The following is a 25508-nucleotide window of genomic DNA, read 5'->3' on the forward strand; positions in this document are numbered from 1 at the left end:
ACAGCCACCTGGAAAACAGGGATTGAGCAAGAAAAGAAGTAGGGCTGATCACATTCACATTGCCAGTCGGAGAGGCAGAAACACATTAATTAATTCCAGGTAACTCTTTTCACTGCTTCCTATTGCACACAAAAACCCTGTGCCCCAGAGAAGCAGAGCGATTCTCCATGTCTCCACAGCCTGTCGCTCTCTCCCTCTGCAGCACCAGCTGCTTCCTGGCAGTGGGTGGCACACGAAGAGCAGAACTTGAAAGCAGCACATGTTTACTGAGTCCAAACTGTTTAAAGTTAAAGTTTATTTGTATTCTTTGTAGGAATATCAATAAAAGACCTCAAATGTATCTATATCTGTACATATTACAAGAACCTTCAAAAATTATTCACAGAACAAAAATAAATCTTCTTTAGAACAAACCCAGGCAATGAAATGCAGAAATGGATCTCAGAGACCAAACAGTCCAGTGCTACTAGCATAAAAATACGGCTTGAAAAAACAAGTTTATTACTTCTTAAGGTGTACTTTGTCAAAATAAAAAATAAATTATTTAGAGCTATCATTGCAAAACAGTTCTGTGTAATAACATTCTTATTAAGGCCCTTGAGACAGAAAATCTATTTTTACAGGTAGGATTCCTGGCAGCCATGACCTGCAATGATAAGCTCTCTCTCCTGGGAGCCAGCTGACTGTAGAGAAGGAAACACCCAAGAGCATCAGCCTAAATTTAACCCTTTTGCTCTGTCATGCTCAGCTGGATACCTGTGGCTGACCACGCTAATGCAAGATTTTATTACTATTTACACTGAATGGTTCAACTCGGACAGGACTTGTTCTCCAGAAACGACACAGACATTTTGCAGAACACAAGCAGAATTCATACACACACGGCAATCTGAGCACACAGACACTGCTGGCACACTCCACAGGCACTGCTGTAAAACCGACTGACTTCAATCATTGAGTTTGCAGATGAAGTTAAAAGCTGGTGGTTAAAGAAAGCATTAAAACATGAAATTAATATATGGTGAAAAAAAAAAAAAAAGCCTAAGCCAACCCAAAGCAACTGCAAGAACAGAGAGTAAAATCCATTTCTCTGATGGATGGACACAGAATTTGACTGTCACCCTTCATATTCTCTAACTGGAAAGCATACACATCCCTTTCCATGCTGCTCTGGATCTCCTGCTTAAATTTATTCCACTGCAAATGAAAGCTGTAAGAAGTGGAGCTGTGTGAATCTGTGCTTTGACACGTAGCTGCCCATTTCCAACGCACCAGGGATATCACAACTGGCTTCTGGATGTGAACTCAGCCTATTTCCCTTACAAAAAGGTGAGAACTCCTTGAGCTGCAAAGAACGGGCATTCACAGGACATGGCTGTGCTTGCTCCGCTGTGAGTGGCTCTGTGGTCTGGGAAGTGTCCTAGAACAGCAATGAGTGACGGCCAACAAGGACTGAGATGGGGAGCATTCCTGCCCCACACCTAGAAATACAGGAGTATTACTGTGACAGCTTATTACATTTTATTATTTAGCTGTTTCTAAATGACAGCAGCAGTTGCTCGCAATAGCATTAGCAAAGCCTGATCAATTTGCTGGATGTATGAACCACAGTCTATAATGCTTATCATCACATTTCTCCACTGTTTACCTTCTCACTCATTGCTGCAGAGACCCACTGGCTGTTAGTCACAGAAAGAATGAGATGGGGCCCAGGTAGGGTTCTTGTTCCAAAAGAGGCAGAGCTTTTTGTCTGCCACGTGGTTCAGTACCACTTGAATTTTATCAGACTGGACAGAACAGAAGCTGGCATTTTCACATACTGTCAGCTTAAAGTAGCTTAAAATTTCTCTAGAAAGCTGTTTGGTGACAAATTAGGAGAGACAGCTTCCTGCAGAACTCAGGAACACAACATTTTGTACTGTAGCTCATCAATTTTAGTTTGCAGCATTGTGAGTCCACAGCCTTCACCCCCTTTCGGCCCAACGGGCAGCTTCTCCTCTGTACAAGGAGACAGAGGAGTACATTTTGCACTTTGGGGTAGAAATTGAATTAATAGCAATTAAAAGAAATAGAATTGAATAGCAACAAGCTGCGAGGATGATAGCATGGGTCACATTCTTTCAGAACAGCAGCTCTTCCCAGTCCATAAGCTTAAGAAATGCACACAAGAAGGTACATTATTCAGAATGATACACCCCAAATAGCTCATGTATCAACAGGTATTATTTCCCCTCCATAGAAACCAGGACTAAAATGTTGCCACTATTGCATTTTTCTGCAGAAACCAAAGTGGATTCCTTGGAGTCTACAGCACTGAACCGTACAGTTCAGGCAGCAATGTCTGATGGAAGACTGGAAAGCTGGGGAGTTCTGCTGCAATGGATTTCTCAAATTCATGTTAGACAAATGCTCTCAGAATAACATACCTGCTTCTGCCTTGCTCTAGTCAATGCATTCACATGACTTCTTGCTCTTGTGTCTCAGTGACAGAGCACCCCTATGGTCTGCACTGCATGTTAAATGAGCAATACGCATGTCCACCTGCAAAGGCTACTTTTGGGAACAAACTTCCCAGGACACAGCTGTGAAATTACAGCACACAGCAAAGGGGAGATGCAAATCACACACAAATACTCAACTGAAAAAGGGGTTGCTCTTGTAAAAGAGCTACTCACAAGACACTGGACAGAGTGCCTATGGCTGTGATGCACAGAGGAGGAAGGAAAGGAGAGAGAATGGAAGGGCACACTGGGAGGATCAAATCAGAGTCAGTGGTGACCCAGAGAAGGAAGACAATCCTGAAAGTACTGAAAAGAAATCACTACTGAGCACCAAGAAGTGGACAAGGATGCTATTGGGCCTATAGGACCAAGTCACATTTGGCAGGCAGAGAGAGGCTTCAATTGGAAAGAGCTGAGCACTGAGGATAAACCCCAACTCACTGCAGACAGGTCTCTGTAAGTGAAAGCATTTTCCTTCTTACAGTGCAGGGCATGGGGTCTCTATGTACCTATGGTTAGAAATGTAACATACTTGTATGACAGTGTTTAACTTAAGCATCTCAACTCACCATAACCAAGGTAGAACAGTTAACGTTCTGTGTTACAAACTGAAGTTTGCCCACAGAGATTAATTTATTTGCAAACAACAAACAAACTCCACAACAGACACTGAATTTGAAGCCTCTGTATTGCCAGTCCTTCATGTTCAAGGCAACGCGGGCCCATTTCAAGCAGTTATGGAACTGACTTAGAAACCTCTACATTTTTAATGTAGTGCAATTCTAGAGAATCATAAACTGAGGCCAGGAAGGATAATCAGCTCTGACCTCCTCCTTGGCCCAGGCTACACAATTTCAGGCAGGTACCCCCACATTCATCTCACTGGCTTGTTCCTTTTTGCTAGACATAACCCAGGGCACCCTTGTGGGGTTCCAACATCAACTTTTCCAATTCCCCTAACTTGTTTGAATGGTGAATCACACTTGTTATTAGCATACCCATCTAATTCAAAGATTGCTGTTGAAAAAAAGGTGTTCACCTTTAGAGATTAGGGGCTACAAATGTGCACCAATAAGTGGAAGCGAGGAGTCACACACCTCTTGATTTCAGTCTTCTAGGAGGACCTCAAAGTAAGTATGGGGGCGTGAAATCATGAGAACTGACAATACTGTGCCATTTGTTGTTTATCTCTTACCAGCTGACAATCTGCCACGAGAAGGTCACCTTGTACTTGTAATGATACACACACTGACATACAGCCTGTAAATATGCTTCTACGAAATGCAACTGAAAATAATTAGAGATGAAAGCTAAGTCAAAATTCCTTAAGAAAAATAAGAGTGTAAAGAACTTCGAAACAAAACCCTTAAAAATATCCAGAGAAAGGCAAATTTCAGTGGAAATGGAAGCTCTTGCCTTTAACTGGAACTAAACTGACTAAGCTGGTGGCTGAAACAGTGAAAGTGAACAGGACAGAGTTGAAGAGATCTGCCAGGAAAACTGAAGTTTTGCAGACAGAACTCTACTGGCTGGGCACGGGCGCCCTTTGGTTAGCCCTTTCCTCAGAACATTGACCTGATTGCTCCTGATGGAGTGCAGGGAATAACTCAGGGTGTCGCTGCATGGTGCACAAAGTAAAGACTGGATTGAAATTTAAAAAAAAAAAAAAAAAAAAAAAAAAGTATTTACAGGTCTGTGAATTCCCAGAACAGAAAATACAAATTGCATTACAACGAGGGTAAAAAGAATCCTACCTTGAAAACTGCAGATTCCCTCTGTCTGTTTGCTGGGAAGCTTGACTGTACAAATGCAAGGAGACAACATCACTGCCCCTAGATTTTACCTTGTTCAGAATTTTGGTTTTTGCTGGAACCCCACCAAAAGCAGGTACAGGAGCCAGCAAGAGCCAATTTTCTTGCTAAAACATTTGCTATTGAGTTGGCATTCGGATGAAGGACAACTAGAGAAGAGAGGGATAAAATCAGAGGATGAGTTTTGTTACAGAATTCATTTCACTGCTATTTCACTCCATTCATGCACTTGCATCAGTCAGCCTGATATATACAGCTGCTATCTAATGTAACCCACAGCTCAGCTCTCTCACCCACAACACACATGCACTCACACTCCCCTCTTCCTTCTCCAAGGACTGCAGTGCTTTCAACGAGAGGGAAAAAAAAAAAAATAAAAATAGCAATAATTAAAAAAAATCTACAGTATTCACTTCCTTTTGGTATTTTACATTGGCGTTTTCTGTACATGACCCAGAGCTCCCCCTATTTACACAGTGATATGGAAGGACTTGTTCTCGGGAGCCCGATTCTCCTGGCCTCGAGTGGGGAATTAAAGCCCACCGTTCAGAGTTCGTTCTTATTTTCTTTTTATTAGCAGCAACATGTAAACCTGGCGGGGAAGAGGGGCCGTCGGTGGAGTTTCTCGAGTCCGCTCCCTCCTGCCCTTCTCCTGGGAAGATGGCCGGCAGCGTCTGCCCAGTTAGCAGCTGCTGTTTTTGAATTCACCATTCTCCGTGATGGAAAGCTTGGTGGGGTTGGTGGGGGAGATGCCATTGCGGACTTGCATGCTGTAGCGCTCCTTCACCTGCGTCAGGGCACTCATCAGCCGCGTGTTGGCAGAGTCCAGGGACACGATCCGCTTCTCCTGCAACAAACAGCCCACAGCGTCAGCGCTCCTTCGCGAACAAACAGCCTTTGCCCCACAACCTGCCTTACGGGCCTTTCCAGGACCTGGGGCCGAGACAGCGTCTCCGGATGATTCCCAGGCCGAGGCAGCTCAGCTAACATTCTGTGGTATGATGGGATGTCTGCCTCTTTCTGTTTTCTTGGGCTGGCGTGGCCTCGCGGGCTGTGCCCGTCGGGCCCTCCTGGCCTTAGGCATGATGGAAGTGATGGTGAGTCGGGGTTACGTGGTGAGCTCTCTCCAGACAGCCTCCAGCCGAGGCAGATGGAAATGCAGCGTTTTGCCATGGAAGGGGGAGAAGGGGGGCACGGGTGCTGGCGTTAATAACAATAGCCAATATTTCCTTTTAATGCGTTAGAAAAAACAGAAACAGGCAGCAGAAAATAAAAGTGGCGGTTTCATCTGGCAGAGAAAAGTGCAGGTGGTATCTAATGGCCATCGTCTCTGCAGTTGGGATGGAGTGTGCTCAGAATAAACCGATGGTATGTTTGAAATTAAATGGAAGAAAAAAAAAAAGCAAATGATGGCAGCCTGCAGTCACCAGCAGGAGTGAGGGTGCAATAGCAACACAGAGAAGCAGCCAAAAGCTACAACTAAGGGGTTACTCAAGGTGAAGGAGAAAGAGGGCGATGTGGGTGGAGGGGGAGATGCCATGGACAGAACACAAAGAACAAACACTGAACACACACTGCTCCTAGACCCATTCCAGCTCGGAGCGGCTCCCGGGCTCTACTCAATCCTGGGTTCCCACATCCCAGTTTTGGTTCTTCCAGCCTCTGCTTTTAGCAAGAGGAGTCACAGAGCTAACGGATATATACTGAATTTATCATAAGAAACCCTGAAAACCCATCAGCAAAACCCAGCCTCATAACAACTAGATTAGATGCAGTGGGACACGGCACTGAAGGGTCAAGCTAAAGAGCTGCTGGTGCAATTAGAAATGGCAGTTTTCATCTTCTCTAAAAAAATAAATTAAAAAATGCAGCCACATAGAGCAACAGCAGAAATGGCAGCAGGCCCACACGCTGTCCATGCTACCAGCCAACTGTGTTTTTCACTGTGAGAAGGAAAAATGACTAACTTACTTGAATGAAAAAAGTAGCATGTAGGAACTCTTCTCCGTCCAGCCCATTTAAGAAACAAAATGGAAGGAAAATGATGTATAGGAGGCACAAACATTAGGGGACAGTTCAGGCAAACTGCTGAGGAGATGTAGGTCTACAAACAGCCCCTTGAGATTGTCATCCCAGCACAGTGGCTGCGTGGTACTGCTGTAATCGTGCCTGCTTTCCTCAAGGGGCCTCCCCACAGGGGTAAATGGTTGGGTGCAAAAACAAAGCAGAACGTAACTACTGCTTACACTGCAGCCCTGGAGAGACCAATCTCTGTACTGCAGAGCAAATGGAGGAGAAGGCAGAAGTCAATAAACAGGAAGGCAGGCTGCAGCCCACCCCAGCACCCTGCTGCTTCCCCTAAGCTGTGAGCGCTGGCCATGGAGGAGATGAGGGCCTTAACCTTTCCCTGGTGCCAAAATAAATCCAGTGAAAAAAACAACTGCCTTTGCAGAAATGTGCTCTTCAGCAAGTTAAAACTCCTCCTCCTTGGACTAAATTTCCAATATGTACATTATTCCAGTAAGCACTTGGAATACGTACTTCAAAATTAAAATTTCTTCCTCAGGAGTGTCTTTACACATTGTTGAAAGTAAAAGGCTGGTGATTTTCTGGCACTGGTGAGTGCTCTGTACCAGCCTGCAGGCAACCTACGTTTGGAAAATGAGCTCAGTGAGAAAAGGCATCTTCTCACTCGAAGGAAAACACAACCTATTCGACACATCTAACACGCAGGAATTGGGCACAGGGAGTGGGAGGAGCTGGAATGGGTAGGAGGTCAGTGCACTGGGCCAGGACTGGGTGCTGCTCAGCTAGAGAACTGATTGGGTTTACTTGCCTGTTTGAATTATCTCATTCCCATTAATGACCTGTAATTCAACACAGCGAAGATGTCACTTGCAATAGCAACTGGGCTAGTACCCTTTGCAGCTCCAAGGAGAGTGCTGCCACACCTCTGCTCAGTGGGGGCCCTCAGTCAGCCTGGAGGACCTCTGGCACTGCTGTGCACAGCAGGCACTGCCCAGAGCTGGTGTGAACAGTGCTGAGGACAGGGCTGCCCTTGTGCTCTGGGTTGTGTTGGGTGCTGCACCTGGACACTAAAGAGCTAAATCCTGAAAGGCATCTTGTGGTCATGGCATTAAGCATGAAAAACCCAGGTTTCCTTGCAGCAACCTCTCTTCAAACAGATGTGATAAGCCAGGTTCCAACTCCATTCCACAAACTGCACATGATAAAGAACTCTTCTTGTCTAATCCCTGCTAGATCCCCGTACCAAGGGAATCACAGGCTATGAAAAAATCTTCCAGATGTGACTTAGATGGATTGCTATGCTACTCAGCAAACACGTGGGCTCCTCTGGTGGACCTGCTCTGAATCTAGCTTTAACAGCGTTCAACCGAGGGAAACAACTTCCTGGAACAATTGGGGTTATTCCTGAAATAAGGCAATTTTGAGAGATTATCTATTCATCAAGTTTATAGTTGAAACTACTGAAAAACCCAGGAGCAGGAAAGACATCCTCCAAACACAGGGTGGCAGGCAGATACCAAACCAGTCTCGGGTTCCATTGGACAAGCTTTGCTCTCTGGGATCAGCACAGACACAGAAGAAAAGCTGACATGATCCCACACGATACACCCACATGCATTGCCCACGAGGTCCCAAAGCTACCTCGTGTCGACTGAGACAAGCACTGCAGTTTGTGGCAGAGGGGGCATTTCTCCAAGACTGACGCAGACAGTCGGATGGGGTGAAATGCCACATATGGGGTTACGTTGGGCAACGCTCCATGGCAAGCATTCTCTTGTCTTCACAGGAACATTCAAAGCCGTGCTTTTAGCTCGCATAGCTGAGATGCATGCACGTGGCAGTCCAACTGTGCTGGTATGAAGCACAGCTTCTCCAGAGTTCCCAGGCCCACACTTGGAACGATGTCTACACAATGCACCACTATTCCTTTGCACCCCTGGGATCTCATAAAGACAGAAAAGATTTTGGAGAAGCAGTCAGTCCTGTGATTTGTTGCCAGGCTTTCTCAAAAGCCAGAGTCAGACAGTGCAGTCTGCATTAATTAAAAAACACAACTCTCCTAGAAGGCAGTAGGTCACATGTGCAACACCATGAGCCAATACTGGCTTGGGAGCTAGATAGCAATGTCGGGGCAAGACGATAGGAGAAAATATTGGGTTCTATGCACAGAACACTTAGTTCTTGGGGATTCTGAGCTCCTTACCTGTGCATCAATAATTTTCTGCTTCGCATCGATGACAGCTTGCATCTCTGCATGATCTTTCTTCAGTTCCTCTTCAACTGCCATGAGCCTGATGTACAAAAAGAATTATAAATTAGGACAGTTCAGCATTATTCCAGAGTGTTTGAGGTACTCTGGCCTCTTGGTTTGACTTCTGATTGTCCTGGTCTGCAGGAACAGAATTCTGCTGCACTCCAGGAAGGTTACTTATCCATCTCATGCTCCCAACTGGCTAACCCTGGTACTTGCAAAATGGACACAGCCAAACACACCGCTGTTCTGGAGAATGTAGCCTCAGTATTGATTCCAAACAAAGCAAAGAGACCAGTTCTAAGTACAGCAAAGACTAGCCTTACAAATTCCTGCACCTATTCCTCCACTCTCTTGGCAACCTGAGGCGAGTTTCCATATCCATATCTCAGTTTTTTCACTTCCAAGGCAGGGCAGCACCACTGCAGAGATGTCAAACCACCCATGCAGCTCTACCTTCCTTAGTGCCAAAGAGAGCATAAGGAGCAGGGCAGCTGCTTGCCCTACACAGTTCCAAACTCTCCCAAGCCTCACCTGCTGATAATGCTTTTCATCTGGCTGTCCTTCTCCTCCTGTTGCCTGCGCAGTCTCTCCTCGCTGTCCTCCAGCCTGGACTTGTACTCCATCAGCAGCTTCTGCATTTGCTGCTCCTGCACCAGGAGCCGCCGCTCGTACTCCTCCAGCCGGCGGCTCGACACTTTCAAGCGTTCCTTCAGCTTTGCTATCTCTTGTTCGTACTGCAGGCAGGCAGAAAGAAGGGAAGAATCAGCAAAAAAGGGGAAACGAAGAGATCAGATTGTTATACTTTTCTGCTGCTGTTTAGGGCCGACGCTTTTTTCATTAAGAACACAGCCATGGAAGTAAATGACAAGCGTACAGCTGCGGCCAATCGCTGACAAAGGAGCGTGGAAGCTCCCATTCAGCATGATGCTATTGCCACTCTGCAGGATTTCATGCACAAACTAAGCATCAGATGGCTCTGACGTGGCTCCTCAGTCCGGGCTGGTAACATCCCCAGTCACTCCAGACCCAAGGAGTTCCCAGACAGACGCTGCTAACAGCAGAAATATCAAACACTGGGCTACTGCAGCACCCCAACAGTGCATTCCTCAGGACCAAGGCATGAAACCACTTGTTCCAGGCTGAAGGCAGCTCATATTGCTCACAAGGCTGAAATTTTGTCCTTCCACTTAATACTGGATAACCATTTCTGCATTAGTACAGAAATACTGTGCCATGTCAACGACAGGTGTCCACCTCAGGAGGAGCCCAGGACAAAATGTGAGTGCTGGTGAATCTGAACCTACTGGAGGACTGCACTTAACTGAGACTTGCACAATCACTTTGCAAATCCTGAACTATACTCAGTTAGAATTAACAATCATGTTGTTGTTTCTTTTTCAAATGGAATGTCACGATGACTAAAAGACTTCGCAAGCACAAAAAAGCAACAGAATAATGCAGCTACGATGTTGTCATCAAAATAATAACTTCAGCAGGATCTAAAATGCACTTACGCAGCGTGACTCATGATGCAAGCAAACGTTGAATACGGGCCTGTCATCTATGAGCCCTGAGCTACGTCCACGTGCAGCCACCTGATATGCTGCAGCCTGGAAGTGTGCTCATCCACAGCACGGCACTGTGCCTCACTGTGACAGCACGTGCAGCATGAAGCCATGCCCACACAGCCTGGTTGGTTCTGAAGGTATGACTGGCATGGCTGCACCTGTCAGCTGCTCTGCACCCAGCTGTGGGATGGGCAGCACCTGCTGGCAGCCCTTGCATCTGCCCACACAGAACGAAAGGTACCTTCTCGGCATGCTTGGCTTCATCTGGGTTCTGCTCTGTGTCCTCCTCCACTTCCTCGTACTGCCCGTTATTGAGGACCCACGCTGCTGTCCTTTCCACTGGTGACATTGTGGCCGAGTCCACAGGCGACTGGACCTGCAGCAGAGACACCTGTAAGCATTTTTCAAAGAAACCACACCCAAATCAGCTCTAACACAGTTTATTTGGAGGAGAAAAACGCCCATGGATCTGTCAGCCTCCACAGCCCCAAAACCCCTCTTGCAGAGATACTTCATCCTCCCTGAAATCTCCCTAAAACCAGCACACTTGAGAAAACATATTCTTTGTCTAGGTGAGCTTCTCTGGAAAAAAAATCTCATTTCCAGATCCCATTCACATCCGTTTCTTCCCTTTGCTAGACTTTCAACAGGATCTTCTCAATGTGAGGTTTCCCTCTTGCAGAAAATGGAGCAATGAACCCCATGTGCAGCTGGCTCAGATCAGACAGGCAGGGGCTGGCAAAGGGCTGCAGAGCTGCAGGCAGAAATCTGGATGGGAGACAGCGTGGTGGTACTCAGAAGTGCCAAGAGGTGTGCCATTAACATGGGGATGCCTATCAGATTTCCAAGGGTTATTGCAGCATCGCACCCAGCCACAGCCATGAAAGGGACCCAGGGCCAGCAGTGCTTACCAGGACGGCTGTCTAAAAGAGTCTGGAAAGGAAGCTGCAAAAAGAAATCCCAAACTCCATCAGGCTGGGGGAAGCTTGGTCAAAATTCCATGCAGTTCTCGCAGACAAAGACAAGTTCATAAGCCCAGAAATTAGCATAACTACCCCTGAAAGAGCAACGCTGTCTCTGGGTTTTGAGAAACGCGATAGACCAAGTTTTTCCCCATCCGTGGCTTCACTCTGTGCCCGAGCAGGCCGCCTCCAGTTGCACAAAGTGAGGGCTGCTCCATGGCGTGGCCATTTAGAGGTCAGTGTCTCAGTGAGGAGCTGTGCGCTTCCAGCAGCCACATTCAGAGACCTTATGAAGGGCAGGAGGTTGGTGAGCACTTGAGATGCTAAAGGTTTATGATTTACAGGAGAAAAAAAGAAATGCCTGCTAGGAACCAATTCCCCTTCTTGCTCCCTCCCAGAGGAACACGCTGACATTTCTGTTCCCACCTACCTACTAAATGGAAATGGAAGGCAAAAGCTGACCTCTCCCAGCAAACAAAGGGCCTCGCTCTGCATTCAGAAACAAATGGGACTTGTGGAGAACAGAGTCTAATAATTATAACGCCCACAAAGCTATGCCTGGAAAGAACATGCCCAACGTCTCTTTTTGCTCTTTCTTTTATTAAACAAGAACAGAATTCCACAACACAATTTGCAATTAAAAGAATGCAGTGGAATTTGCATTTAAAAAAAAATAAATGTTGGCCTCTCATTTTGGCACACTTCAAGGCACTTCGCAGGGGTGTGGGGAAGGAAAGAACAAATTGATTTCTCTGAAGTAGGAGCAAGTACTCCTGTGCACCCAGTGCCAACAATTAGCACGGGAAGGAGAGTGGGAGAATAAGCAGATGCTACAAGGGATGGGGAGGAGCCTGCCCCAAAGCCAGGCACAGCTGCAGGTATCGATGCAGCTACAGAGCATATAGATATCTGCAGACACACTGCTTTGATGCTAAACAAGGACAGGTAATGGATTTATTTAGGACAGAGGGAAGTCATTCCTGGCCTGCACATTTCCTACCATATCTGCACTAGGCTCAGTTGTACTCAATGTACTTAACCTGTCACCCCATCCATGCCTGAATGTGAAATACACACTCAAAAGGAGGACGCAAATGCAAGTACTTCAAACAGTGAGTAATTACGTTTCTGGTATGAGCAACTTGGCATAGCAGCCTTTGCTTTGTGATTCAGTGCTTCTGATCTCGTACCCCAGTTCTGGAGCCCTGGTTGCTCTTGGTTCCCAGGCACCAGTTAGACTGTATTCCTTTAAACTGCACCATTCAGGGGAGTTTGCCAAGACAGCTATGCCAGCAGGGACAGCAGCAAAGCCTCCAGGAGCTTGTGCTGGCAAAAGAATTCCTCTGCCAGCTTTGCCTTACAAGCCCAAAGCTTCCCCTGCACAACCATGCCTGCAGCAGTGCTTCTGCTCCAGCAGGGATGTAGCTGCATAGGCAGCACAGTGCAGCCTCAGTGACTGTGACTTTCTGGAGCTGAACCCCTCCCTCGTGCCTGTGTGCAGAGCAGCATCCTTCATAGAAGGTCTTCAAAAGCAGGTCAGGTAAATCAAAGCCCCACTCCTGCAGTGACCACAGAAGAATATATTCAACCCAAGGAACTGCACAGGTGTTGCCTTGGGGAGCCTCTCCCTGCCTAGCCATAGGCTATAGGACATTACTAACACCAACCACCTTCCCTCTGACCCACAGTCAAGACGCTTCCTACACTCTCTGTAGTGTCAAGCATTTAGATACTTCTTTTTCTCTTTAATATTGCACTGATTTGGCAAATGCTTTTCATTCACAGCAAATCAAAACAGGATTATTTTTTTTTTTAAGGTTAAGGGAATGCTGGCTTTCTGACAGGAAAATCGTGATTTACAGCTGCCTACCAGCAACTGATAAAACGCATTAGGAATTGGTACATGTAAACTCCTTTCCAGAAAGTGTTTGCATTACTCACAGTTTGGGATGATTAATGAAAAAGCAGTACTTATTTGGGGCCAGTGGTAGGTTGGTGGATCATGGCGAAACGCAGGTCTCTCCACACTTAAGACACCTCTAATTATTTATTATTTTGGCAGCACTTTATTCCAGGATATTTAGTCTTCATTTATTCCTCTGTTTTTAGGTAGCTTTGCTTTTAAGTTAGCACCACAGGGCAAATGCATTCACTCCCGGCAACCTTAACTATGACTTAGAACAAAGTTTCTGCTACTTTATTATTTAGGAAAATGTTCAAGTTCTGTTTCTTTCAGCAGGCATGCTGCTGCCTTAGTAAATGAAAAACATTTTTGTTAAGCTTCTGTACAAAAGCATCCAAAATAAAAGGTAAACTAGGTCTGCTGGGTTTGTAATGGTAACAAGTCGGCAATTTGTGGCCAGTAGCAAGGCTAAGTGCCACCGTCAGCCAGTACGACTCAGGTAATTTAGATCACAGAATAGCTTAGGTTGGAAGGGATCTCAAAGATCACCCTGTGGGCTGGCTGCTCCCCAGTTCAGGCTGCCCAGGGCCCATCCACGGCCTGGGGCACCTCCAGGGATGGGGCTCCCACGGCTCTGGGCAGCAGCGCCGCACCAAAAAGCTTTGACGTTCAACACAGCGATCAGTTGAATACCAGAGCACGAAACGCCTGGGCAGAGACTTTCCTTACCTGCTGCGTTTGCTGCCTCTGAATGGCCCTCACCTTCGGGACAGGGCTCTCCCTAGAGGACGAGGACTGCTGCCGGGAGCGGCTGCCGTTCTGGACGGGCTCAGTCACCACAGCCCCCGACACGGCCGACATGCTGCCCGTGCTGCGCAGGGACGCGCTGTGCGGCAGCGACTGCGGCGCTTTGGCCCTGGCCCCTAAGCCAGCCTGGTCCATTTTGCGGATCTGCGCCTGGCTGCTGCTGTTCTGGCGGGGCAAGGCGATGGGGACGTGCTTATCTGGCACCGCGTGCCGCCTAGAGAAGTCCTCGCTCTGCGTGCTGCGCTTGGTGAAGTCCTCCATGCTGCTGTTGCTGGGCCCGCTGAGCTTGAAGTCTTCGCTGTTGCTTCGGCTCCGGGAGCTGGCGGTGCTCAGGTTCTCCAAGCTGGAGTCCACGGAGGCCTTGGGCATGGGCGCGGGTGGGTTGTTGAGGTGGTACACCGGGTTCTGGAATGACAGAGGCTGGAGGCTGCCCTGCTGGTTCAAAGCTGGGTGCAGCGGCCTCCTCACCTGGGGAGCGCTTTGGGGCGTGCTCTGAGTCTCCCACAGCTGCTTGATGTTTGCCACTTGGGTGATGGAGAGCTGGCTGCCGGCCAAGCGCAAAGGCACGTCGTGCATCATGGAAGCGTGGTCGCTGTGAGCGGTGTGGGGATCCTGCAGGTCCATGAGGGAGATGCTACGTCCGTTGGGCAAGATGCTCTCTCTTTCGTCCTTATCTGAGTAAGTCATGCTCTGGGTGGACGCCTGCTGAACCAACAGCAAGGTCTTGCCCCTGAAATATCCATCTATGTTTTCCTGGGTTGGAGACTTCAGTTTATGTAAGTCACTGCGGAGCGGAAAGGAGTTTGGTTAATTTTTAAGCAGCCAAGACCCTCACAGATCTGTCCCAGAGAAACCTCTTTACCTCAATCGAACCTCCCCTCTACTCCAAAAGCTTCAAGGAACCGGATTTCCTTTTATGAGCTCTCTGCGTTCAAGTCAGAACACAGCCTTCCTTAATTACCGCTTGCATCTTTGAAAATTAAGCTCAATTCAAGAGCGCTTCAATCTTTATTTTTCACAGGTGGAACACAAACTATTCCCACCAAATCCCCCCCTTACACCCCTCCCTTTCCAGCAAGACTTCAGAGAGGTTCCTGTTGCCCTTTAACCCTGCACAAAAGCTTCGCACATCTCAGAACCCAACAGGAGCTGTGTGAAGCTCCCATAGACGTAGCTGTGAGCCGGTCCCTATCAGCTCCCCGTGCCCCCAGTCTCCCCTCAGGCTCGGGCTGTTACCTACCCATCAGTGGGGTCCTCGAATATCTTCTGAAGCCCTGAGGAGAGACTGCCACTGACGTTTGGACTAGAGCTGTGCTCAGTGAAACGCCTCAGCTGCTGCTGTATTGGCGTAGGGTTGGTCATTGATTTGGTGATGTCAGCAAGAATACGAGGAAGAGGTCCCAGTTTTGCCACGGTCGCCTGTAGGAAGGAATTTTCACCCTAATTGGACAACAAGCACCGCGACATCCGCCAGTTTTTGATAACGATGCACAGAGGCGGAGGGGTGGAGGTGGAAGGAAGGAAGGTGGGTGGTTGTGTGTGGGTGTGCCAGGACCGTAAGGCAGTGTTACGGAGCAGGGTGACCACGGCGACGAGATGGATGGAGGAGACGAAACGGGGTGCAGCAGACATTGAGGAAAGAAAAGGAAATAGAAAAGAAATTAGGATTGACCTCCAAAAATTAAAAAAAAATCATGCTCAACAAAACAAAACTATGGCCATTCCAATGCAAAACTCTCATGCAAAGCGAACTATGTCCAGGCTGGGTGAGGTCAAAGTGAAAACTATGGTATCTATTCATTAAAGGGCATTCGCAGAACTACAGATTCAGCTGGTGGGGGAACTTTCCAGGCAAAAGGTGTCATGTGGTGAAGGAAATGCATGCCAACAGACAAAGGGGTGTGCGGCATTCACGGGGATCATGGCAGGGCTGCAAGGGTTGGGGGAGATGGGAAAAGGGAAAGTTTTCATTTGCCTTTTGGCATCCTGCACCGATGCCAACTTCCGTAGCAACTTGTTATCAAAAACTAAGGCGTTCTTCCCTACTTAAGAGTAACTTCATGAAAGCATCAGCGATCCTCATCCCCACGTTATCACATCAGCCTGGGATTAAAGGTGTACACACCCTTTGCTCAGTGCTGGCTGGGCTTAGGGGAGGGCAGCCGACCCTGGAAGGCTGCTCATTCAGGCTGCCTCTCTTTCCCTTTGGGTCACTGGCTATACCACCTGCAGGGCATCTTCAGGCTCGTGGCTCTGAAGGAAGAAGGGGAAATGCTGGAGGTTTATCATTAGGTAAAGCCCTGCCACCAGAACAGCTCCCTTCAAAGACATCCGTATTTCTCCTGCAGGCAGATATTCAGTCAGCTTGACTCCAAGGAGAGGTACCTTTACAGACACTAACACCCAGCACTACTTCTGTGCCTATTTAAAATCTCAGAGCTGACCTCACATCATTTCCCAGTCCTTACCTGCACTGCAACATAACTTCACCCCTTAATTCTTCTTTTAGCAAACCACTGTTAGGACAGATCTATGCATCTAACCCACAGAAAGGGCAAAGCAGATCTGCTTTGACGGCCCAGCCAGGTGTGGCTCCTCCCTCTTCTCTGCATTGCAAGAGCAGCTCACAGGAACTGAACGCAAGGATCCATTTGCAGTTCTAAAGACTGCAGCTGGGTTTCTCGCGACCTGACACCTGACTCGTGCTCATAAGTTCAGCACAGCCCAGAGAAATGGAGGAAATGGTCTTTTGAATGCTCCCTTTGCTTGTTTTCCTAAAGCTGCTGAGCTGCCTTTAGAGCAGACCTTACTGCCTGTGACATTCTGAACGTACGCTGTGCCTATGTGTGAACTAAAGGGGCAAACAAGGCCATAAATTGTTAGCCAATGACAATTAATACGCATTGTCTTTTCAAGACAAGGACATTTCTGTTCACTCTGATGCAACAAGCTCAGATTTTTTCACTTTTCTTTTAAAGAATGTACTGTGAAGAAAGAGATACCCAACAAATCACTGTTTTGGCAAGCCTGAGAGTAATAAAATAGGAAGAGCGCACTGCCTCACCTCATCTCTCCAGTTTCAAAAGAAACAATGATATAAGTGGAATACGGACAAAATAATGCAGCTCTGAAGTTAAAATATGGAACAGTTCCATGGAAAAAAAAAGAAAATGAAGGACAGCTTGGCTTTTTTGATCCTTATCAATTACCTTTGTTATCAAGGTTTTAATGATTTGGGATCATGGAAAGCCACACAGCAAACAAACGCCTCTTCTTTCTCTATAGCTAAATGGAAACGATGCTTCCTGCTGGCAATGAGCATCTATTGTGATCAGCAGAACGGAGTCTGGAAAAGGCATCTGATCCCAGCGTGATGCAGAGGCAGAAAGCACCCTGCCTTTGTTACAGGATAAAGCTGAGAGTCGAACCAGCTCTTTACATGGCACCCTCTTATCTACTAAAACCTAATCTGAAGACTGCAGAAATGAGACCATCTCAGCTGGCTTTGGATCAGGAGTTGAACACGAACGTGTTCTGCCTGGCCAGCACATTCTTGCACCAGAGGAGCATCGACAAGGGCTACAAGATTTTCACTTTCTGCCCATAACGCCCTCCTCCCTCCCTTTTTCCCAGATCACTTATAAGGAACCTGGCTGCTCAGAGAATTCCAGGCCCATTTTTAAGTGCTGCCTTCTCCACTTTTAACATCCAGCCTTACTTCAGGCTCTGCAAAATGTTTGCACTACTGCTGGAGCCAACCACTTCACTGATGAAGAATCAGGGAAAGAACAGTTGTGAAACACCACTATCACACATTCCTCTCTGAAGCTGTTGAATAAGTTATCCCCAGTGCAGGCTTCAGCTGCTCCCTTGATGTTTCCCAGTGTTTACAGTTGCTATGATACAATCACCGGATTCACCCTCCCAGGCCTCCAGCCTGCTTTACCTTATCAAGTTGGGACACAACCTCCCACAAGAGGGAATGCAAAACTGAGAGCTCTCTGCCCAGGTCGATATAGCCCTCAAATCCAGGCATGTTTGAGATGGTATCTGGATTAGAGATCTCCAGGAGAAATCGCTTCATTCCCCCCCATTCATGTTCCAGAAAGTCGTTCATGAAAGCCATGTACTCTTCCTTGTTACCAAACCTGCAAGAAAGGAGAGTGGGGGAACATCCAGTCAACATCTTCTGTACAAAATATACAGCATGAGAGCTTGCAGACAGTTATTTACACACTTAACTTCAGATCTCCCTTTCTAAAGATCGGATCTGGGAGGAAAAAGAGAGTGGGGAACACCATTTAAGAGATTCACTGCTTTTGACCATGTTTAAACACCAGTAACTCACTGGTTGTGATACGAACGAGGGGCTCAGCCCATCTCTCCCTCCCACAGCAATCTGTTTGCTCCTCCCCTTCTCTGCACTCCCTCCCCTGCAAGAGACATGCCCTTGTTACCATTCAGCTGGGAATTTTGGAGGAGGAGAGAGGGAAAGTCAAGTTCCTCAGTGGGAACAGTCTTTCTTCTTCAGAAACAGAATACACACTGACATGTTTATGCACAACTCTCTTCTTGGGTTTATACGGTGTCCCTCTCTACAATTCAACACAGCCCAAATCTGCGTGTGAAGAGGTGTCCCGAGGGGCACAGGCTTCACATCTAAGCGAGAACTTTCTTCCATTTCTAAAGCTGACTTTGACCTGCTGTGTGCAGACACAACTACCAAGCCCTGCTCTCCTCACTCCCCTGCACCCCCCCAGTCGCTTGCAGCCCTAGGGGCACAGACTTCAGTTTTACTGTCACCACCTACTTAGCAAAATTGGCGAGATTCTGAATGACTTTAGCAATAAGTGTGAGCGTTCGCGATGTCCGGTCGTCGGGGTACTCCTGCATGAGGCTGAAGAGGCTGGGGGACATGATGGCGGGGCACAGGAAGCGGAGGAACAGGGAGGCACTGATCAGCCGCTCGCTGATGTCCTGCTTGCCCCTGCTCAGGCACTGCTGCTTCCAAGATGCAAACACCTCCTTCAGCTCACGAGGGAACACGCTGAAAAAGAATAAACCGGGACGTAAAATTGCACGGGCAATGAGATATAGCAAATTGAACTGATGATCAATCACCTGAAACAATTATCTGTGAGAAATTGTAATCGGCTTTATTTATTGTCTCTTGTCTCCCCTAGGCTAGGAAATGTCATTAGGCATCTATTCTTGGATGCTCACTTAATCTGGTGATACTTAAGTACTCTTTAAAGCATCCTTTTTAATATCTATTAGACGAAGCCCTTTTCAGATGCTGACTTACAAGCTAAGAACTACCTATCCATTGCCACTTGGGAGCAAACACGGTGTTAGAATATGAAAAACAAACTGAACCAAACTGAACTCCATGACTACAACTGTTATCTGGCTTGTTAACCTCGCTCAGTGCTCCACACGTGCTCCCCTCGAAGCAGAAAGGCCCTTCTTGCAATGGCACTCAGAAACAGAGATTAACAGAAAGCTCTCGGGCAACGTTTCCTCCATCCTTGTGTTTTCCTGCTCATTTTTACAGATCTGAAGGGGCTGAGAGCTTTTCCCTGAATATCTGAACTTTCAGCTTTTTATCCCAAGCCTAAACTCAGCTGCAGTGCTCTCACCGGATTCTCTCCCAGCTGCAGTTCCCTCGGCACAGCATGCCAGCAGAAGCTGCAGTAGGTATGGCATACTGCACTGCAGCACCCTGGCCTGGGGCTGAGTTCCACCTGCGGTACTTCCTCACACAGTAAGACAGTGACAACAAACAAGGGCAGGATTGGAAGATCTACTGGAAGGTCTATGCTGTTTCCCTGTACAACTGTTCTCCCACCTGTAGAGGAGGAAGGGGCACCTCCTGAGCAAATGACCTAACAGGGGAGAAGGGGAGGGGAGATGCCTCACCAGTAGGAATTGATAATCTTGCAGAAGGCCAGCTCACAACACATTTTCAGGTTGCTCTGATGGTCTGTTAATTCACTGGATGAACATTTGCTGGGATCCACTTCACAGTTTTCATCTGACTCATACAAAGCCTTGATAAACTCCCCTGGACAAAAGGAAGAGGATGACAAACCGGGGTAATTACACGAGAAGCCTCCTTGACACACCTTTAAATCCTGTTTATGCCTTTCCTTGGCAACTGCCTCTTCTCCTCTCCGTGTCTGCAATAGTCTCCAGACACCAGCTGTTAGGGACACAGCTCCTCCCAGCTCTTTCAGGCCAGCATTTGCTCTGGCAGATCAGACGACTGCTGCTCTAATGCCTCAGCCTGCCGTGCCCTCACTGCCCCCACACCCAGGCACAATAACAGGACGGCTTTGCCGTAGCCCCGGCAGACGCTGCATTTATAGCCTGGAGAACAGGATTCGACTCTGTACTCCGACTGTATTATCAATCATATGATTATCCACAGCCTCAGAAATGAACCTTTGCTATTTATCTTCAGAATTTCTTCAGGAAATATATTTGACAATGTTATTTATTTTTCTTCATTCTAAATTTACTATTTTCTGAATTTTGAAGAGTGTCACCTTGCACTTCAGTAAGAGGACTAGGTAAGTACTACCAGTATTCCGTCAGCATCTCACAGCATTTTCATAACCCTCATCCTTCAAAATCCCTCTCTTACAGTGTCACAATGGAAACTGGACACAGAAACAGGTGAAGTTCCCTTAATGAGCTGGAATGAGCTACTTACTGCTTTTCTTATCTATGGTAGCATGCCAATCACAAGGCAAACCCCTTAATTCATTCCTTTAGTTATTCAATGCCTTCTGAGTTCATCCCCTCAGATGATCTTGCTGGCTGCAAGCTAACACCAAGAGGCTTGTTTGTGCAAGGGGCCTTTGTTTCTTCTTGCTTTGTTTTCACACAAACCCTCAGTGCTTCCCCCCCACCTGAAGCCAGCAGTGTTCTCGCAACCAAAGCAGGTGGCACATCTTAAGCTTTTTTGTTGGGATCCAAAACATTTCTGCTGAGGGCATCTACATCACTTAATCGCCAACCTTTCGGCATCATTTCTGTGTGAGCCAACTCTGTTTCATCTCTTGTTTGCTGGGTATATTTTTTTGCTTAACCACATTTGAAATTTACTCTTTGTGGTCCACAAGGCCCTGCCTTTATCACATATTAAAAAGCACTTATGAATGCAGCAGAGCTAACACTGAGCACAGCGTTGTTAATTATCTCAAAGAATGTGGCATCTGAGCAAACCGACTGGGCGCACTGAAAACTTGACTAAGAATTAGTACTGCTGTGAACAACCTTGCCCTGGGATACAGACAGGCTGGATGGCCTCCAGGGATTTTCCATCTCTTGTGCCTACGGCTTCCAACCTTACAGCACAAAGCAGTCCTCTGCTCGCCTGTCCACACTGAGAGCTCAGGACTGGGATGGTGCTCAGTGGTTCCATCATGAGAATAAGATACCAGGACAGCCAAAACACACACAACCACAGAGCCAGCTATACTGACCCTTGCAGCACTAACTTAGCCAGTTATTGCCTTGATGACTTGCCAGCATCTGAGATTGCCGACAACAAGCAAGATTGCTGGGAAAGCAAGCTGGTGTTTTATTTTATGAAAGGATGTGGCGTGGAACTTGGCTTTGCCCTCAGCTTGTTCCTCTTGTATCAGTTTCCAAAGCTTTCTTCATCCGAGAAACAACAATGGGATGGGAGGCTCACTGTGCAATCTTGGGTAATAGAGATGGTGGGAAGGTGGTAACTGCTAACCAGAGAGGGGCACATGCCTTCTAGCCCTCTTTCTGGAGTTATCAGTCGTGTACACAATAATTCCCAAGGCAGTGGCACCGTCCTGAAGTCATTGCAGAAGCTTTTTCAACTCAAGGAGTGCATACTTCATACCTCTGCCTGGAATTTCCACCTAACTGGATTGCACCTGATAGCAGATTCACTCCTGACACACAAAGTACTCCATTCCCACGGTTACAAACCCTTTTTTAAACCTGGTCATAGAAGAGGTGGAACAATCACCATTGCTCACAAAGTAACTGTGCTGCTATACCCCTCCAACACCAGCCATACAAAAGGTTACCCAGAAAAGCAGCGTCATGATGTAAACATGCTGAGGACGCAGCTGTATCAAATCAAGTTAGCCCTTCTTTGGCTGCTACTCCTACAAGCACCAATGAACATCTTCCTCTGCAGAGAGGAAAGGCATCAAGAACAGAGAGCATGTGTTCTGCTGCCTGGATAGCTGCTCACACACTGCTAAATGTAGCGAGGTGCACAGAGCTTCAGTCACACTGCAGAACTCAGAACACACGCTGTGACTCTCCTGTCACCAATCCATGTGGTGAGGGCTCTTCACACACCTTGAGAAACGTGGGGCAATGCAGCGTGGGAAAAAGGGATAATGTTATGGAGAAATGCTGGGTGTGGAAGGGCCATTCCAACTGCATCACTAGAGCAGCTCTTGGGTCAATCACCTCCTGTGTCTCAGCACAAGGCCCATGCTTGACTGGTTCTCTGCACCAGGATCAAGCAATACAAACAGCTGACAAAGAGGTACATTCCTACCTAACGCATCGTGGAGATACTTCTGCCCTACCAACTTCAGGTATTCCTCAATAGCTTTGGTAGCAAGTGTGTTCTCCCTGAAGATCAAGACGTCGTGCTCCCCACAGCGATCTACCTCAGACATCACCAGATCCGTTAAGAAGTCCTGAAGGAAAAGGTAAGACAGCAGGTTAGTTTAACCAGACTCACACCAGACTAACTGCAGAAGCCCAGAAGGAAGGAAAAGCAGAAGAGACAGAGAATTACTGAAATAACTGCCCAGCTTAGCAGAAGGGATCCATATGCTACCTGAACAGCCAGAGCTCCTCTTGTATTTATTATATTTAAAGAGATTATAAATCATAATTTATAAAGGGAAAAACAAAGAAAACCTTTACGCCAAGCTTGTGTTTCAGTTTAGATCCTGAACAGAAATCCTCATCAGTTTGCTTATAACTGCTGAAATTAACCGTGATTTTATGTTTGTGTTTTAATATTGAATATTACATACAACCTTGGATTTAAAAATCCAAAATGGAAGTGCTGCACAAACTTTCATGTATGCCTACAACATATGCTTACAACAATTTGACTCAGAAAAGAAAAGTGATTCAGGATTTGGGAAGAAAAACTGATGGGATGCTGTGTATGGCTTAACTTGTTCTGTACTCAAAGGCACAGACAGGAACAATCAGTGAGTTTTGATACAGTGAATTCTCTCTTGATGCAGGGTCCAGTTCTACAGTCACACCTGAGTAAGGACATGCAGCATTTCACAACAAACACTCCTGTTTCACTACAGCCCAGGTCAGCCCCTGCAAAGTCCTCCAGGAGAGGAACTGCCATTCCTCCTCATCACCACTCTCTCTTAAAACTCTTCCAACCCTCCCACCCAAAAACCAAGCAACCAAGGAAAAAAACCAAAAACAAAACAAACAAAAAAAACCCATAATAATGTGACATCAATTAAGGCTGAGTGACAGCAGTTTGAAGAGCACTACAGTAAGGATTTATAACCCATTAAGGACACAAACCAAGACGTGGTGCTGGCATATAAATGCAAAAAAAAAAACCAGAACAAATGAGATATAATAGGAACATACGAAAAACACATGCAGTCCTGTTGTTTTTCAACCCCTTATTGCTTCTTTTAAGAAAACTCTTCATTTTCACCTGGTGCAAACATCAGCTGCACCACCACGCTGTGACATGGAAACCTTCTTTGCAGATTAAGGCTATGGCAGCCTAAGGAACTCGATGCTTCCAGCAAAGAGAGCTCCAAACTTACAGGCACTAGGAGAGCAACAGTATAACAGTAACTTCTCTACTTGCTGGAGGCAGATAAACCAGAGCCTGCTTTCCAGGAGGATTTCAACACAGCTCTACAGGAGCTGCCCCAGCTACCAACCTCTCTAGGTCAGACGAACAGCTGGTAAGCAACCAAGGGAATCACGCAGTGCCACAGAGCACCAGCCTTCCTGAGATCTACATCAAGCAATGGGGGAACAGTAGAGAGTGGGACACTTGGGAGTTGCAGTGGGATCTTCTCAGAGCAGCTAATGTAAGCTGTCCCTGGACTGCTTTTGTGGTCATTTTCCCACACCTCCAACTCTAGCCTGTGCTCAGAGGTGCTTAACTTGCTCTAGCTGGCATTACTAGAAGGAGCTGGCTACAGCTTGGTACTACTCCTATACAACACCTGCATGAATCAATGCTTGTTAATGCCTCTCAGAATTTCTGGAAACCTGCAGGATATTCACCCACAATCTGTTCAAAGAAACCAGGGCTCACAATTACTGCATTACAGAGAACCACCAGTGTGCACCTAGAAGTCCTAATACCATTCTTCGGGCAGCTGGGATCACCATTAACTGAGTATGGATTCCCCAAATGGCTGTTCAATTGCTGACCAAATCGATGTTCATGTTGATTAGCTGACTTAGCACTGAATCAACAATGGCATGCTGCTGCTGGCTGTATTGGAGATGTATCTATGGAAGTTACTCTCCAGTCTATTTAACTGTTGCTTACTTATCTCTTTATCTAGCATCACAATTCTAGAAACACAGAAAAGGTTCCTGAATACTTAAGTGCAGACTCATTTTTCAGTCCTCCCACTTACACTTTGTACACAGTATCTTTAACCTTCCTATCAACTCAGGTACTTAATCTGTGGTGGTGTGGTACCTATTTGCATGCCTTCCTGGCAGATGTAATCGCCAAGTCTTTAAAAACACTTTTGAGGCCCTCTTCTCAGCCTTAGCCCATCAGGCACCTTGTGTGGCTGCTTGTGGTCACACCAGTCCAGGAATCCTATTTTCTACAGGCCGATAGTTGAGAAGGTATCACCTATCACCAGGAGACAGGAGCCATTTTGACAGTGGCCTCCCACTCTTACCTTAGCTCTCCCCGTGCTCTGAAGAATATGCACCATTGCACAAGCCATCTCTTCCTTATTCCTTACACTGATGACTGGCTCCAGCACGGAGCACAGCATCGTGTAGTTGCTGGTAACAAACTCTGCAAACTCCTTGTATTGCTCCATGGGTAAGATGGTGATGGTCTGATAACGCGACTTGATGCGAATGGAAGGTCCTCCTGATTTCCCTTTGTTGGGTGTAGGTGTGCTGACTGGGTACCATTTTTCCACAAACTGGCGACCCGTTACAGTGGCCATGGGAATGTTGACCAAGCCGACGTAATTGTTTTTGTCCTTTTTCTTTTTCTTCTCCACATCCTTGTAGATGTGAACCGTGATGCTGTGAAGAGCTGGGAGACCGTAGAACTCAAAGTGCTCTCCCCAGAAAATGTTATCTGCTTTCGTTTTGCTGGTGGTGCGGGCAAAGAGAGTGTCATCAAGGCACAGCTCACAGAAGTATTTCTTCTTGGGGGCCAGGTCCTTTGCCTCAATGATCCAGAGACGGAGCACATTTTCAGCTCGGCGGCAGTTGTCCTGCACAGAAGAAGGAACTCAGTTTTGATTCGAAATCTCTAAAATATCAAGCGTGTTGTCTTACAGAGAAGCAGCAAAAGGCTGCCCTTTGCATCAGAGGTAGGGACGGAAGCAGAATTTGCACAGATGTGCCTCCACATTAAACCTTGAAGCTCTGCATCCCTTCCTTCCGAGGCACCAGAAAT

General features: G+C 46.9%; 1 protein-coding gene across 11 annotated transcripts in view; it reads right to left on the reverse strand.

Moving 5' to 3' along the window:
• Positions 1 to 278: 278 nt before the first annotated feature.
• Positions 279 to 25508, reverse strand: part of RASAL2 (RAS protein activator like 2) — a 153822-nt gene continuing 128592 nt past the window's right edge. For 6 of the 11 annotated variants that reach the window (XM_052665756.1, XM_052665761.1, XM_052665760.1 and 3 more), the window contains 12 exons: positions 24769 to 25323; positions 22392 to 22536; positions 19754 to 19898; positions 18645 to 18881; positions 17781 to 17982; positions 15075 to 15274; positions 13757 to 14618; positions 10404 to 10538; positions 9126 to 9328; positions 8544 to 8631; positions 7149 to 7179; positions 279 to 5159 (listed from right to left, as the gene is read on the reverse strand). In XM_052665756.1, coding sequence (XP_052521716.1) covers positions 5017 to 5159; positions 7149 to 7179; positions 8544 to 8631; positions 9126 to 9328; positions 10404 to 10538; positions 13757 to 14618; positions 15075 to 15274; positions 17781 to 17982; positions 18645 to 18881; positions 19754 to 19898; positions 22392 to 22536; positions 24769 to 25323 — 2946 coding nt within the window. In that variant the 3' untranslated portion in view covers positions 279 to 5016. The remainder of the gene's footprint in view (positions 5160 to 7148; positions 7180 to 8543; positions 8632 to 9125; positions 9329 to 10403; positions 10539 to 13756; positions 14619 to 15074; positions 15275 to 17780; positions 17983 to 18644; positions 18882 to 19753; positions 19899 to 22391; positions 22537 to 24768; positions 25324 to 25508) is intronic. The other 5 variants (XM_052665759.1, XM_052665755.1, XM_052665758.1 and 2 more) reach the window with 3 other exon arrangements.

Source organism: Tympanuchus pallidicinctus, unplaced genomic scaffold, assembly GCF_026119805.1.
Source record: "Tympanuchus pallidicinctus isolate F22 unplaced genomic scaffold, pur_lepc_1.0 scaffold7, whole genome shotgun sequence".
In the NCBI taxonomy this organism is placed as follows: Eukaryota; Metazoa; Chordata; class Aves; order Galliformes; family Phasianidae; genus Tympanuchus; species Tympanuchus pallidicinctus.